The 17819-nt window shown below is 35.9% G+C and overlaps 1 protein-coding gene across 2 annotated transcripts in view; it reads left to right on the top strand.

Moving 5' to 3' along the window:
• LOC145992185 (carboxypeptidase D-like) overlaps positions 1 to 17819 on the top strand; it is a 66335-nt gene that overhangs the window by 39114 nt on the left and 9402 nt on the right. The window contains exons 20-27 of one of the 2 annotated variants that reach the window (XM_083128506.1): positions 2048 to 2232; positions 3633 to 3964; positions 5540 to 5721; positions 7888 to 8034; positions 9448 to 9598; positions 10737 to 11006; positions 12462 to 12620; positions 15880 to 15936. In XM_083128506.1, the coding sequence (XP_082984632.1) occupies positions 2048 to 2232; positions 3633 to 3964; positions 5540 to 5721; positions 7888 to 8034; positions 9448 to 9598; positions 10737 to 11006; positions 12462 to 12620; positions 15880 to 15890 (1437 nt within the window). In that variant the 3' untranslated portion in view covers positions 15891 to 15936. The remainder of the gene's footprint in view (positions 1 to 2047; positions 2233 to 3632; positions 3965 to 5539; positions 5722 to 7887; positions 8035 to 9447; positions 9599 to 10736; positions 11007 to 12461; positions 12621 to 15879; positions 15937 to 17819) is intronic. The other variant, XM_083128505.1, reaches the window with a different exon arrangement.

Genomic DNA, 17819 nt, shown 5'->3' with positions numbered 1-17819 from the left:
GAGATGTCAGAATTTTTACAACTGCATCTAAATAACTTAAAATATGGGGAACTGTGAAATCTGGGAAATGGTGCTAACTTTCTGCTACACTGGTAATCCGAAAATTAAATTTGGTTTCCAGTGTCTTGGAGAAGTCTAGGATGATTTTTGGAACCGATTGTGATGTTTATGATTATTTAATTAAAATGCAATGCTGTTTCCAGGATGCTAAAGATAAATAGGATATAAAGAAATTATGTTTGGACATTAATAATGCCCTCGTAGGTACAGAAGCAGTATTCATATATATTAGAAAGGAGTAAGGTGTGTGAAATTTTAAAGGATTTCAAAAATATAATGAATGGGGCTGGGCTGAAAGGAATGCAGATCTATTGGCTGATACAGTGATATCTGTTTCAGAAAGTATCAGTTAATTTAGTCACCAATACCGGTCAATACTTTTCCGGAGTTTGGATGTTTCATGAGGCATGAAAAAAATGCCACACAGCACTTTCGGGAAGTCTAATTATCCTGCAGCTTAAGCAAAATTCAAGGTTTTCATTTATTTTGCACCAATATTGTTTTTAACCCCTTAAGTGTGGAATTTTGTGAACAAATTGCTATTGGAAAATTTAGTTTTTTTAGTAGAATTCTGTTGAACTAAATTAACTCAAATAAAACATCAGTATTTGCATGCTTTCTTCTTTTATGCAGTATTCTTTTTTATAGATTTGCTTTCATATTCCATGAGAAATGTAAATAATACAATAATACACAAATACAATTATACATAGCTCATCAACATGTAAATACAGGGTGTCCAGGCTACAGGTATACAAAAATATACACACTTATATATTAGCATCTGTAAAGTGTACTAACTTTCTTTTCCCGGTTTTGTACAAAGTAACTCAGAAAGTTTTTATATATGCTGGTACACCTCAAAATTTGTAGCTCAACATATATCCAAACGATACTTAAGTGTTGACCAGCATTTGAGGAGTTATTACCGCAACCGCTTCAGCGTGTCTCAAATCACCCAAATCGTGAATTTTCCTCTTGTACAGAACATCCTTAATGATTTCAACCCAGCCAACCATAACATGCACTGCACTTGACACACTGGCGTCTACATCATGACTGCCAAGGTTAGCAGCCCATCTTATTGAGAGCTGTTCTCATGCTGTTTCTGCGCATGCGTGGCTCAACAACACTATTACTGAAATCTTGGGTCGATGGTCTATCGACTGACACCATTACGAGACAATATAAGGAGTAGTTTTCATATTATCAGCAGTTATTTTTGTATGCCTCTAGCCCGGACACCCTGTACTTCAGGTTCATGCAGAATAAAGCTTTCTGGTGTGGAAGTGTTTGAAACAAGTGCAACACAATGTCTGTGTCGCACAAAATACTTCTTTCAGCCATATTTTGGTTTTCTATTTCACACGAGCAGACAACTTTTCTTACGTTGACTAATATTATCTTTCTTCTTCTTTTTGTCTTCTTTCTCTTCTGCTACTGTATTTGTTTTTACTACAGCTAGCATTATCTCACCTAATGTAATTGTTATGTTCTCAACATGTGGGTGAATATATTCGCCACCTGCAGTCGAAGCAAACACAAAATGTATATGTACACTTTCCGCATTGCAGCAGCACACTGTGGATGGCATATATATACGCTATCCTCACTTAAAGCGTTAAAAATGAATTTTGTGATTAAGCAACAGCTGTTTTAATATTCTGAGGTAATTATTACATACTTTCAAGCAAAACTGGTAAATTGATGGATATAAATGCAGTGGAATGTTTACTGCATAAAGTGGACTCAAGCAAACGTTGACAAGAGTTTCAACATCAGTGTTGGCAACTGACATTGGCGCAACCCTACTTAAAACCCCATAATTCTTTTTTGAGAACAACCCAACTCTGTACTGTATTAAATGTGAAAGATGCTATTTTTTGTTTAACTTTCGGAAATAAGGATATAATGCCTGTGAATTTTTCACCTCTTACACTTCATTTTCTGAAATGACCTAACTTCATTTGTCTTTTCTATGTTAAAGGTGATATGTGAAGGCTACGATGAGAAGTCTGTTCATGTTGAAGTTCACGAGAATCAAATAACACATACCACCATTGTGCTGGATAAAATCAATGAGCCAGATATAGACTATCACAGCTATGGAGAAACAGAAGACTTCTTAGAAACAATAACTGGCCAGTACCCAAGCATTTCCAAGTTACATAGGTAAGTTATTTCAATTTTACTCGTTAGCCTTTATTAATAATTACAGAGAAACTTAGTACTCACGGTTTCCGCAAAGCTGTTTTTAAAGTTTGTTCTATTAATTTCGGTGGCCACTGTCTGCAACAACGCAACAAGTTCCAACGAGGGTGGTGGCAGTGACCACTGAAATTAATAGAACAAAATAAAACAGCTTTGCGGAAACCGTGAGTACTAATTTTCTCTGTAATTATTTATTACTGCATCTCTCATTTCCCAAATATGAATAGCTTTTCCTAAGTAATGAAAACCAGTTTTGGCATGTACTTACTTTGTTCTATAGCTTTCACCATATCATGTGGCTTCCTCAGGAGATAGGACAAGAATAATCAAGATTTAAGACATTTGAAGGTAAGTTAAGGTTAAAAAGTAAAAAGACGATAAAAATATAATTGCTGTGTCAGTCCTTCCTACTCCATGTCTGGCTGGCAACTCTGTACTTTACCCTTTATTCTTGTCCTATCTGCTGAGGAAGCCACATGATATGGTGAAAGCTAGAAAACAAAAGAAGTACATGCCAAAACTGGTCTTTATTACTTGGTGAAATGATAGCATGTGGTTAAGTTATGCCTTATCTGAATAGCTTTTATGGTGCATTTTGTGAAAACTTTGTAACTGCGAAATTCTAAACAGTTGTGGTAAAACAACAGATACTTTCAACATGAAAACTCCTTTTTAGTATTTTAAGAACTTGAAAGAACTACATACCAGAGATTACAATACAATAATTTTATGATGATTGTCCATTCACACACACATTTCATCACCTCTGAGGCAAGGGCTCATCATCATTATTATTACTACAGTATATGTTCTGAAGTATAAGGGGAATAAATTGTGTAAAGTAAAGTGTCCCCCTGTGCTTTGCACCAAGCCATGAAGAGGGTGTGGATTTAGGGCCCCACACTTTCTTGATCACGGCCGAAGGGGAGGGGGGTGATGTGATCAGCACCATACCCCTGAATGCCTTTACCCCTCAGTTTCCTCCAGATGCCCACTTTATACGATGCTAGGTGGGCACCGGAGCTGCTTGAATAGGTGAAAAAAAATCATGTAATAGTGTGCACCATGAAATTTGAAAAATGGTCCTAGAAAATCTGGGATGTCTCGAATTTTGTTTTGCCACTTGACGGCAATGACAACGATGATGACTGTGACGGCAATGACAACAGTTCTAGCTAATTATGATGATAAATAATGATTAGATGAAATTGTTGAAGGTACCCTCACAAAGGAACATCCATATGTAGGACTGCTAACCAGGAACTTTCAGTGACAAATTTGCTGTCAGTCTTCCAATGCATGCTACCACTAATGTGAAGCATCTCGCTAGAATATATAACCATGCATTTTTTTTGTTTCAGAATTGGACATTCTGTAGAAGGAAACGATATTTATGTTGTTGAAATTGGAAATCAGAGCAGATCATCAATGACAGATTATCCATCAATGAGCTTCGTTGGAGGTTTGCATGGGGACGAAGTCATAGGTTCGGAATTACTGCTTCAGCTTATCAAGTACATGATAACTCGTTACGGTAAAGACTCTGAAATTACTCAGCTGATTGATTCAGTTTCCCTGCACGTGCTGCCTGTGGCCAATCCAGATGGGTTCAAAAAGGCAGTTCGCGGAGTCTGCGGAGGAATGGACGGAAGATATAATCACAACCAAGTGGACCTTGACAAGGACTTCCCAAGTAAGTCATCATCAGAATCCTTTTGAAGTAACACTTGAATGGAAATCTCAAATAATCAAATTTACAATTTATAGAATTTATAGAGAACTGACCTTACATCTTCTTTGATAATATTGTTTTTGGGAGTGCTATTCTTAACATGGTATGACAGGAAATTATGTAAGGATTTAACCTGACCGTGCGTCTCCAAGTGCAAGATCAGACAAGGAAAATGTATAGCTTTTATGGGGCTATCCTGAAAACAATTCCTCTGTTACATCTCTGTTGTAGAAAGTTTCTGTTTTTGAAGGGGTTAGATTGGATAGCCTCATAAAAGCTATACATTTTCCTTGTCTGATCTTGCACTTGGAGACGCACGGTCAGGTTAAATCCTTACATAATTTCCTTTGAATGAACATGGGACAGATATATTGTTACTCTTATCAGTACCATCTGATATATGCATATTGGTACAGGTCTAATGTATCCCTAAGTAACTTACAACTTTGTGCAACATTCCACCATTTTAATATAACACACATTTTAAAAATATTCAAAACAAAGAAAATGGTACTTACGTTTTATGAGTATGTTATTTGCAAAATGACATTTCGAGAATCTACTGTTCTCTTCTTCAGGTCCAAAACTTCGAAGTTGTTTTGCAAATAACATACTCATAAAATGTAAGTACCATTTTATGCGAGTAATTTGCTCATTCATAATGAGTTCCACCATTTTGTTCATATATTTTATGATTCAAATGTATAATTCGTATACCTGGGTTTTGTAATGTAAATGTCTAGATATGCAGTTTCTTTTTTCAAAATGACACTCATTGTTTACCTGCATTAATTAAAGAAGTGAATCAGTCATTCAAGTTTGTTTGTGGACCATTCAAAATTTTACATCTATACCTTACTGATAGAAGGAAAACTTTCATATTGGACTGTGTTATTCAAGGTGTTGAATAAATCACTTGGAGTGTTTATGGAATAGTTGCCATTTTTATTGGGTCAGGAAATCAGTTATTGGTATCTGTAAATATTATGTCTGTTTCAATAAGATAGTAAAAAGTAAGCAGTAGCCTTGTAATTGAGGGGTCCCAGGTTCAATCCCTGATGGAGGCGCATTCCAGAGAATTTCAAATCCCACAGTAGGTTTCACAGTTAAGTTGCTATATTACAACAATGTAACATTGACAACATCCATTGTATAACTGACTCTTTTTTGTTAAAAAGAAAATTAACCATTGTTATAAATGTATCTTTAATCAAACTAAAAATAAGTCTGATGAAGGGAGCATGTGTTCTCCTGAAACGTCACAACGAAAAACTGTGTTTTTATGCTTGTAATAACCGTAGACTACAAGAGGAATAATTATTTCCTTTCTTCTAACATTTTTCTCATGAGATTACTTTGTTCAGGTTATTAGATTCTACAATATTGCTGTTACATGCTCTAGATACAACTTGGTACCTTTGTTTTGGTCCTTTTTTTCTTTACATTTCAAGATTAGTTCTTAATTGACAGCATGTCTGAACAATTTCATTAATCAGGTTAGTAAATTTGTCATGTTTGTTGTTTATTATCTTGTAGGTAACGGAACAAAGAAGTTGCCAACTCAGCCTGAAACACAAGCGCTAATGAAATGGTTGAAAGAAAATGAGTTCATCTTGTCTGTTCTTCTACATGCTGGCTCGGTACATGTTACAATTCCATTTGATGGTGAATACGGTCTTGAATCCAGTGGGAATCGGTATGCAACAGAAGAAGAAGAGGTATGCAGAGTTCATGTTTATGAAATAATTAATCTTTGTAATGTTTCTTGAGAATGCCTTGAATTATAGTTGCAATAAGACAGATTAGTCAGTATTCTCTAGGTTTCAGCTTATGCAAACAATCGGTAAAGCTATGATTCATGTACCCTGATTTTATAAAGTAAGTGTCAATATATGTAGTTTCTTTTTCCAAATCTGGAATCACATTCTCATGGAACATTAGCAATTTTATGTCTATCTTGGTAAATTTTATGTTGGTATCAGGTTAAATTTTCATAATCAGTCCATGTAGTGCTACAGCATTACTAGAATAATGGCTAAACTGAAACAGTTTTGTTCCAAAATTTGAATGCTATATCATCTTAACCACTTGCCTGACACATTATTTTCCCAAAAGTGGTCCATATTTTACACATTTTTTTATTGTGTGTTTGTAATGTACTGATATCGGCAATTAAGGAACAGTAATGAAATTCTATTTTTGGGGTCAAATAAAGTTACCAAACTATTCAAAAGACCTCCATAATTATTAACCCGAGTTAACTCGTACATACATGGAAAGTACTACAAATGTTTCAAAATAGCATATAAACTGTGGAAAATAAAATGTCTTCACATTTTAATGTTGAATTCCAAAGAGAGAGATCCAACAGATGAAAAAAAATCTTTTTATAATACTTTTTGCCATGCTTCGTTGGTGTGGCGTACGAAGCAAGATTCTGATCAACACCACCCATTTTGTCGTTGTAATCGACCACCACTCGTGGTTTAATTTTTTCTTTGTGACGTTGTGTTACAGTCATCATTTCAACAGAATGGATGGTTAACAACAATATCACATCCTTCTTATCTTTCCATTTCATGACTGTCACTTTGCCACATTGCAACCCTTCTTATTTACCTTTCTTCAATTTGGCTGTTCTTAGAGCCTGTGGTAGATCTTTCCTACTGCATTTCAGTGTTCCAAATACATCAGTCTTTTTCGAAATGAACAGATCTGCAAGTTGTGGTGAGTTATAATAATTGTCCATTGTCAAACAGTAACCCTTTCCCAACAAATCATATACCAAAGCAAAGATTTTGGAAGGCGACTGTACACCACCACAACTATCTGTATCTGTCTCGTCAGTACACACACTGTCCACTGTTGTATCACTTCCACTCATGTCCATTTCCTCCCCCTCCTCCTCTATACTGTTGTCTAAGCTTGTTGTCACTCATCTTGTCGTTCTTCACACGATGGAACACACTAAAACATGAACAGAATGTATTCACAACACAAAAACGCTCTGTAAGTTTTGGCACTACACTCGCACAACGACCACAATTACCACTGGAAAGGTGACAACTGCGTAGTGTCGTGGGAATCCAGTAGATGGCATCAAGGTATCTACACCTTTCATCTAGTGGCCAAAATGGAATTAACACCTTTTAAAGTTCAAACGAGTCTGTCCGGGTAGGCAGAAAAGTGCACTGCAGTTGCACGATTATAATGAGATAACTCGGGTAAATAAAATGTAAAGCAAAAACAAATTCCGAGTTAACTCGGGTTGATCAGGCAAGTGGTTAAAATTGCTCATAATATTTATGAGTGTTTTTTTCGAAGTATTACATTGAAACTAACATTTCAATTTGTAAGAGTTTTGATTTAAAATATTCTTAGAATCACTTATAACAGAAAAACACACAGTGTAAGTTTTTATTTCAGAAATGTAAAACCAGTATGTACAGTGATGCACTTCGGGCACAAAATTTATAAAAATTATGCATTTTGCATAATTTCCAGGAAAATTGAACTCTGGGAAAATGCCAGTCATTCTATTATGTAATGTTTGATATGGTTGGATTTATTTTATTTAACGTTAATGTACTGTTTGGGATGCACAAACTGGGAAAAAGTATTACCAGTGATCATATTTGAAACTATATTTTGCAAGTCTAAATATGCAGTTTTTTCAAAGTGAAAAATGTTCGATTTTTTTATTGGCGTCTACAAAACTTTTCACTTTATTCATCCTAATTCTCAGGTAAGACATGAATAATCATTTACTTTAGATTCAATCTAAACCTGAGTAATAACTTCAATGTATAAAGTATTTGTACATCTCGTTTTGGCATTGTCTATTAAGATTCTGAATAGAATATACTTTTTTTTTCGCTCTCCAGCTCTTCCGAGTAATGGCAGGCACATATGTTGATAACCATCCAACAATGAAAAATGGTCGTCCAAATTGTCCAGGGAGAACGAGGGAAGTTTTTGAAAATGGTATTGTTAATGGTGGGAGTTGGAGACTACATAATGGAAGTATGATGGTAAGTGATTGACTTTTCATCTGTTCTTTCTTCATTTACCCTCTCCTATGAGGAAAGTTTGAATAATGGTAACTTCTTTTTATCACCCTGTGGATCCCAGCTAACAATGTCATCTATTTTTTTCTTTCCTTTTTGGCTAAAAGAAAGTGATCTAGTCCAGTGTAATATTATTATGTGCCCATTTGTTATACTATAAACCATCAAATTACTGTATAAATAACAAAACAACTCATTAATACGTGATTCAGGTGAAGGAACAGTCACTTTTGTTAGCACGTAGTAACAATGCTAGATTTGGACTTAATTTTGGTCCAGTTGTTGCTTGAATACACCCATGCAACAGGAATAAGTTCCTTATTTGTATATCTGATTTCTTATCTTTGAAAGTAAGATGCCTAGAGTTATGGGATAGGAAATATCTCTAACCCACTACCTGATGAACAAAAGCTTATAATCAGAAGATAATGTCAAAGGCAGACAAATATCTAGAGTGGAATTTCTATTTCATGTTTTCTCATTATTAGATTCCTTAACTTTGATACAAAGTGAAGGCATTTTGGTAGTAATTTTGTGAGACAAATGTGAAGGTTCTGTCAGAATTAAAGATGGCTAAATGTATTAAGAAGTGAGGCCAGATTTGAACACAGAGGTGTATATTATGTGGTTGTTGATATGAATTGTGAGGAAATGATGTCATAACGGTAGGCTGACCAACTTTCCGGAATGAATTTAAGGAAGATTTCCAACTTTCGGCATTGAATTTATGGGAGATTTAGTCGCGACAAATTTTGTACATTCTTAGATCACTCCAGCAAATGTCTTTATGCAACACACTGATCAAAATAGAGAATAAAAATTTACATATTTGCATGTTCCTTAGTCCTAACCCATAGGTATATGACAACTGCTGCTGCAAGCATCAATCAACTAATGCAAGGTATGACATCACTCTCCCTCCCCCCAGCCAAAGGTTAAACGTGCAAGATTTTGCAGTAGACTTGAAGTCTTGTATGGCTCGTTAACTCGGAATGAATTGAAATTTTTGTGATCTTGATTGTTCATGAAATATACGGGAGAAATGAAATATCAATACGGGAGCTGGGAGGATCCAAAAAATAAGCTCTAATACAGGAGATTCCAGGAAATACAGAAGAGTTGGTCACCCTAGCATATGGTATGTTGTAACGAATGGTTATTTCAAAATGGAAATGTCCAATGAATCATTGGAAATAATGTGTATCTGTCTGTGTGTGTGTGTGTGTGTGTATGAGAGATAGAGAGATCTTATGACATTGTTTGATTTATTCAAATACATATATTTAAATGTATTCTGTTATGTGTGATTTTGTTTTCACTAGGCAGACTTTGAGGTCAATGTTACAGATTGTGTCTAAATGATTTTTTTGTTATCAGGATTACACATACCTGAACACCAGCACTCTCCAAATCGGTGTGTATGTAGACTGCTGTTCAGCACCTCCGAAGTCACGGTTATCTAAAATATGGCATGATCACAGGAAATCTCTGCTTGCTATGATAAATCACATAACAAAAGGAATTTCAGGTAAGATTATTTCTTTAATTATACCCGAGCTGTGTGGAAATTGCATTTTTTATAGCATGTATTGCCACCCTCCACTCTCTTTGGCAGTCAAGCATGTTATTAAATAAAATAATAACCCGTGACGCAACAGCCTGTGAGGGCCAGGACCTACCTACCGACTGCCATAACCATCCAACCAGTTACGTAGTGATGTGTGATCAGCACGACGAATGCCAGTTGTAGGTTTCCGTGACCAGGTTAAACTACTCATACGTAGCTCCCCAATTTCCTCACAATGGTGGGTTGCCATCGGTCCCATACACAGGCAGAAATCTCGGGAGAAATGTTGTTACGCTTCCCCCAGGAGACAAACCTGTGCACGTCCCGTAGCTGGAATCCAAACCATGACACCTTAAACTGCATGGCCACAGTGCGGGACTTTGGCTTAAAACAAACAAACTGGAAAATCATAAAAGTCTGACAAACAGAATACAGCAATTAATATGCCAATTTGACAAAAAAAAACGAAATTTGAAGAAACACATTGTAGTGTTAATTTTTCATGTTTTTGAAAGGTGTGAGATGCATTTTGTGACCATGTTTTGTCACGAAATAATGCGAAATGAACTGCAAAAAGTGAAATTAACTCTTAAACACGAAATTCAGGGTTTATTCACCGACGCGACACCTTCCAAGGTCTGAATTATCCTGAGAGTTATGCAATTCCCAGAAAATTGAGTAATTCTGCTGTTAATATTGGAGAAGCAAAAATGGACTCCTTTACACAGAAATAAACTTAATACTCTGATAACTACATAAATGTGCTATTAGAAGTGAAATGTTAATTCTGTGGAATAAGTGTAGTTTTTAAATCAAATTTAGGATTATATTCACAATTTTAAAACTAAAATAACTTTTTATATACCACTTTTCATCCAATTTTTCACCGCTATAACACCGAAATTTTATTTTATTTACTGCTTTTGAACCTGAAATTGACTCCGTTTTTGTACCAAACTTTGCTTTTTTATTTACCAAAAATATGTGCCTCTAGCCAGAGTCTCAATTTCAGACCTTTGCTGAGCCACCAAATTTGAATAATTGTGTTGAAAGATATTCAGGAAGACTTGTGCATAATTTTCTACTCTCTCTCTTTCAGGATATGTGGTAGACAGCAATAACAGACCTGTATCGAATGCTCAAATAGTTCTCCAGGGAAGCAGCCATTCTGTGAAGGGGAAGGACTCTGGAGCATACTGGAGGCTCCTTCCTCCAGGCGAGAACACAGTCACAGTCAAAGCTGATGGATTTTTCCCTACTACAAAGCTTGTTAGCGTTGTGTATGGGAAATCCAACCAGGTTATGTTCAGGCTGCAAAGGAACGAAAGCGTAATGGGTCTCCCAAGAAATCTGTTTGTGTTCATAGCAGGTAAGCATTCCCAATAAGTTCTAGGAATTGTGTGTATTTATTGACGACAGAAATTAAATCAGAATTCTTCATAAATTTTACTTACTAATAGCAAAAGTTCTTATGCAAAGGAAAGTGCTTCCCCAATGGCGCAGTGGTTGCGTGATAGCCTTGTAATCAAGGACTCCCGGGTTCGATTCCCTGTAAAGGCACATAGTGGTTCGGATCCCACTTTAAACTGTAGGCCCAGTACCAATTAGCCTTACTCTGCACAAAGTGGACTCAAAACACCAACTCAATCAATCAATCAATTATGCAAAGGAAAAAAAGATCCAAAAAAAAAATACAATACTATAAAATTTAATGTAACAATATAACTGTTCTAATGGTTTTTGTTTCCTAACTCCTTACATGAAGTTGTATTGTTTCCAGAAGTTATATAGCATCAAAACATTGAGAAAATATAACAATTGTACTGAAGAAACATGTATGTTTGTCAAAAGTTCACAAAATATAATACCTTTTTTTTTTTTGGGCTAAGCAAATACCACTGTCAACTGATTCCATATCAATGCCAATACTCTTAGGGAGAATTCACACCGAAGTGACATGCAGCACATGCGAATTACCAGTAACGTTACATACCATAGCGGCATGACAGGCTGTCGCTTGTCGATTCGGTGTCAATTCTCCCATACCAACAGTGATACCAATGCTTGAAAATTGTAACAATTAAAATTCTTTAAAAATATTGATTAATGTTAACCTTCACCCATCACATGCATCAATTTACCAAGAGTTTTATGTTAGAATATTCAATAATAATTGCATCTGAATATTAAAATTCCATTTATGCAATCTCATAATCCAATTTTTCATGCAATATCCATAAAATAAAAACTTCGAATTTTGCATAATTTCCAAGATAATTAAATTATACGAATGTGCCATGTAGCAATTTTGGGCATCCCAAGATAGACTAAAATACTAGAAGTGGATCAGCCAGTATCGGTAAATAACTTCAAACTCCCATACCAACAGTGATACCAATGCTTGAAAATTGTAACAATTAAAATTCTTTAAAAATATTGATTAATATTAACGGTTAAGTACATTCACTCCCATCACATGCATCAATTTACCAAGAGTTTTACGTTAAAATATTCAATAATAATTGCATCTGAATATTAAAATACCATTTATGCAATCTCATAATCCAATTTTTCATGCAAAATCCATAAAATGAAAACTTTGAATTTTGCATAATTTCCAAGATAATTAAATTATATGAATGTGCCATGTAGCAATTTTGGGCATCCCAAGATAGACTAAAATACTAGAAGTGGATCAGCCAGTATCGGTAAATAACTTCAAACCAATCCATCGGCATTGGTATTGACTCAGCTCTACTTATTTTTTAAGTGACAATCAAGAAACAAAGTATATAATATTAAATCTGTTTACCTTCCATTTCAGGTGGAGTTTGCTTACTGATCCTGGTCAGTGCATTAGGTATATATATTCTGTGCCAGAGGCGAAATAGAGAAGATAAGTATGGATTTTACCCAATCAGGCAGAGAGTAGGGTTATTTGACGATGAAGATGAATCTGAACTCTTCCGAGCTCCATTGAAAGGTTTGTATTGCTGATAGTATCTTTATTTTTTCCTTTATTCCACCCCAGTCAACCTGTAAAAGTCATCATCATCATCATCATCATTTGCAGTTTCCTGCCTCTGGCTGGGTCAGCATAGAAGTCAAGCCTCTCCATTTTTCCTGGTTTTCCACCACTCCTCTCTTTCCACGATATTCCAATCTTGTCCTATTCTCCTAACACTCCCCACTATCTGCTCTTACCACCTACATCTTGGTCTTCCCCTTGGCCTTATTCCCACTCCTTGTGCATGGTAAGCTCTTAGTGGTAGTCTTTCTGCATCCATCCTCTTCATGTGTCCAAACCATGTCATCTGTTCCTGACCTATCCTGTCCTGAAGTTTCACCACACCCACTGTCTGTCGGATCTCCTCATTCCTTATTCTATCCCTTCTAGTCTTCCCAATATACTCCTTAAAATTTCATCCTTCTTTTGTTTCTCTCTGTCATTGTCCAAGTCTGCTCCGTATGTAATTATTGGCACATAGTATGTTTTATATATTACCTTCTTGCATTTCATAGGTAGATCCCTGTTCCATATTAAATCTTCGAATGCTTTGATATAGTCCACCACCCAGTTGTCCCCTTTTGTTTACCTCTCAGTTATGCTTCCTAGATATTTGAAGCTCTCCACTACCCTCAACTCTTCCGTGTCCATCTTATTCTTGGTTCATTTCTAGCTCTGTTTCTTTTTCTTAGCACCTCACTCTTTTCTGCACAAATTTCCTTCCTTCTCTTCTGATTTCCTCATTTAAACTATCAAGCTGTCTCTGTACTTCTTCTTCCCTGTTTCCCCTTATTACTAAGTCATCAGCAAACAACAGGACCTTCATCTCTACCTCTCCTATCTTCTTACCCACCTTTTCGTTAATTGCATCCATTGTAATTATGAAGAGCAGTACTGTAAAAGTACCATGCCAAATTCAATGTGTATGTAGTGCCATTTAACTATTAAATCAGAATTGATTGAGGCACACCTTCAAGGCCTATGTAATATTATCAGTAATTTATTCTAGAAATACGACAGATTAATCTGGATATATATCTAGTGTATCGGTAAAACTACCAATATTTTTAACAATGTGATTTATCTATAAATGGCCTAAATATGTGGCAAAATTCTACCATTTTCTTGTTATTGTGGTCACTATATGTACATATAATTCTTATGTTCTGTTTTTGTAAAGTAAATATCTAAATATGTAGTTATATATATATCATCAACCGCGTTGTTTATTCCCCTCAACATGAATGTGGTTTTTATTTCAAAATCGATAGCAATCACCTGATATTGGTAAGTTTTTATATCAGTGCTGTATTGGTAAGAAAATCATCTCATTTGTAATTTATTAATTACGTGAAGTGTAAGGAGAGAACAGATTAATTGATACATTGTCCGTAAGCATACTATTGTATCATTTTTTGGGGCAAACCTTTTGATAATTTACCACACTAATATTTCTAAAAATAACCAGTAGCTCACTGTATAATTCTGCTATTTTAAAATTATTTTTCTGGATATAAATGTATAATTTATATACTCTGGATAAATTGATCCTGATTGTAGATTGACTGGTTGTTTTGATTTATTTTACTTTTCTTTTCTGCCACTTTTGGCTAATCAATCAAAGATGATGATACGATTAGATGGATCACAAACATTTATAGATGACACAACGCAAGCTCCACAGAGGAAAGATTATACTGGCTGTGAGTCCGGATGCCAGAGCCTTGCCAGTCTAGAAATTTCTGGGTTTACTATGTGCAAGGGAGGTTGGCATTGGGTATCTTGAACATCTAGTTTTGTATATTAATCGAAATTCTGGGCCACATTCAGGAGATCTACAGAGCAATTGTTATTGTAGTGGTTAATAAAGAAAGGCATCACTTTTGTCAACAAATGCATTGTTTTAAGTTATTTTCACAGAATGCAATTTTCAAGTAATGTAAAAATTAAGGGTTCAACAGATTAATCTGTACTCTATATGTATAGGCATATCGGTTAGATAACCTATAGTTTTACATGTGTATTATTTCTATGAATAGTATAGTATGCCCGACCCTGTGGCTGAGTGGTTAGCACATCGTGCTGCGACGCCAAGGGTCCCGGGTTCGAATCCCGGTCGGGCTTGGTTGTTTGTGAATGTCCATTCATCAATTTCATCATTTCATCACTCATCCCCATCTTCGCAAATTAGCCAAGAGGCACAAAACGCGAAGTAAAATAAACTAAATCAATCAATCAATCAATCTATGAATAGTATGCAATTCAGTGCAAAATTCTTCCATTTTGTTATTGTTTTTAAGGATATGAACATACGAGGGTTAAGTCATAAGTCATGGCAACTATTTTTTTTCTCGCAAACAGGGGACAACACAAAAAATCTAAGATGTACGTTTTAAAGTGTATGGAATGTACCTTCGAATGAAGCCACCAGATGAAGTCTGGATGCAGGAGACTGTCGTAGGGAAGAGGCAGAACACAGGATATTGGAGAACAGTGTTTTATTATGAGGCAGATCGGCAGTTAACACTCTGCCCCATTTGAAGGCCTCCACCCACCTCGCCACTGTTCGATACGGCATGGCATGGCATGCACACCCACAGCTTCCCGTAGCTCTGTATGGCATTCCCGTCCATTTCTGCCGTGGAGAACTGTTATTTTAACGTACGAACGTTGCTCCTGCTTCATGACCTCCATTTTCGAACGCTGTCACTCACCGACTGAACTTGCGTGCGTGCTTACTACCCCACCATTGTTCACATACACCATCTGGTGACTTCTTTCGAAAGTACATTCCATACACTTTCAAACGTATATCTTAGATTTTTCGTATTGTCCCCTGTTCGCGAGAAAAAAAATAGTTGCCATGACTTATGACTTAAACCACGTACAATTGATATCCCCTGCTTTTGCAAGGTTAATGTCAAAATACACAGTTTCTTTTTTGCTTGGTTATATACATTTATTAAGGAAGTCGTGAACCTTTCATGCACTTCAAGGAACACATGCAATTATATCGAATCAGTAGAATATCAGTTACCAGTAAATTTTATATTGATACTTTATGTGTATTGGCAAGATTTTCATATCGGTCCATCCCTATTAAAAACGTTAAATCCTCATTATTAAATGGATTTTGAAATGGCCAGTTTTCATAATTTAATTTAATGCATGAGAATTTGGAACAAGTCAATTCAGCAGTTCGTATCTGACAATTCATTCATGCTGACTTTTACAGATTTCTTGTGATCTTGTGAGGTTTCTAGTATTAGAAGTCCTGTCATAAACGTGGAAGGTTAGTTGCATGGAAAGATATACTCTGTGTTTTGTCAGATAGATTACGCCCTTCTGTAGTGGTCATGTCCATATTAAATAGCTTTGGTTGGTTTGTATGTGTTGTGTTTCTGTTAGCACATTGTACCTAATTTGATTACCCTCTAACAATTGTAGTTTGTATTAACTAATGGGTTATAATTTCTGTATCTTTAGTTGTTCGCAGAAATATCTAGAATTAGGCAACTTTTATTTTCTGCATTGTAGCTTTGTTGTGTTAGGTATGTAGAACCCCCATTGTTTCCTTTACCAAATCCAATGTTCATGATGGACTTTTAACCACAGTACTTCTTTTTTTTACATACACGCCTGATTCATATCCATATTCAGGATAGTGCAGAGGTTCCCCACTTTTTTGTTTCACGGCGCCCCTAGTTTTTCAAGATTTTTCCGCAGCAGCCTAGTCAGAATGTAGGCCTATCTAACACTTGCAGCACTTAGTTAGTATGTTTAGGTTGCTTGTCTTAGTTAAAAAATATACACTTATTTCAAATTCAGAAACATGTAAAAATTACTAAATAAGCAAATATTTGGAACAATCATATCATTTCAGTAAAAATATTGGAACAGTTTGTGGTGCCCCTGTAAGCCAGTCATGGCGTACCAGGGTGCCACGGTGCACTCTTTGGGAACCACTGGGGTAGTATATCCTGTTATGCCAAAGTATGTGCTGTGGCACCCTTGGATGTCATGAATGGCTTACAGGGCCACTGCGAAATGTTCCAATATTTTCACTGAAATGACACTTACTTGTTAGTCTGCACATAATTTTAGTACTTTTTACACATAAAATGTTTCTGAATTTCAAATATGTAATTTAGTTTTTAACTTAAGGCAAGCAACCTAACCACACTGAGTGTTGTAAGTGTTAGATATCACTACATTCTGACTTGGGTGCAGCGGACAAACCTTGAAACACTAAGGGAGCTATAACACAAAAAAGTTTGGGAAACCCTGTCATATGTATGTAAGTAGTCTCCAAACACAGGATGTGTCCAGGGATTACTGCTCATATTGATTGCTTTTTCCAAACATATGTAACCACATAACGCAATACACTAGAGACTGAGATGAAACTAGTCTCTGAAATGTTGGTATACAAGGAAGAAGTGCAGTGGTTAAAACTCCATAGAGTTCATGAATCAACCATCACCGACCAGTTACAAGGAAAAAATCGGGGTAGTAGTTGTAATTTTAATCACAACATGATCACTTTAGCAAATTTAAACCACAGCATCACAAGATTCTTATTAAAAATAACTCCCTATTAGAGTACATAATTTCTTGTAATTTCCATGTCATTAAGGGAGGATAATTCTTACTAACACTGATTGTAACAATGAATTAGTCTGTCATTGTCTGGCATTCCTGAAAAAACCTCTGCAACCTCATTTTTTATAAATACCGGGAGTCCCAGAAGTCTTTCCCTGATTACAAACTTTATTCATATCCGCTATATGCAAGGTAGAGATGAGAAAGTGGTGCCAAAATGTTGGAAAACTAACCAAGTTTATTTGTTGTAGGTTTCAGTAATGTGGCTGCAGTGTAGTAGTGTCGGTGCCAAGGAATCCGGAATTAATGCTCTTGACATCGGGTGGCATCTTTCCATACAATGTTTCTTGGACTTGACAGGCTTTGGGAATGAAGATAAATTCCATTTTTTAAATACCAACTTATTGATGGCAGATATTCTAGACGAAATAATTCTGTACATTTGAAAATTCCTCTGCACTGTTATTGGTGACCGGGTCTCGTGATACCAGAGAACATGCTGAGCCTTTTCCTGATTTGTGAACATTTTCGGTTTTCTGAACACTGACACTGCTACACTACAGCCACGTTACT

Source organism: Lepisma saccharinum, chromosome 9, assembly GCF_977018435.1.
Source record: "Lepisma saccharinum chromosome 9, izLepSacc3.1, whole genome shotgun sequence".
Taxonomy (NCBI): Eukaryota; Metazoa; Arthropoda; class Insecta; order Zygentoma; family Lepismatidae; genus Lepisma; species Lepisma saccharinum.
The sequence above is the reverse complement of the archived record's forward strand: the minus strand, read 5'-3'. Positions and strand labels throughout refer to the sequence as shown.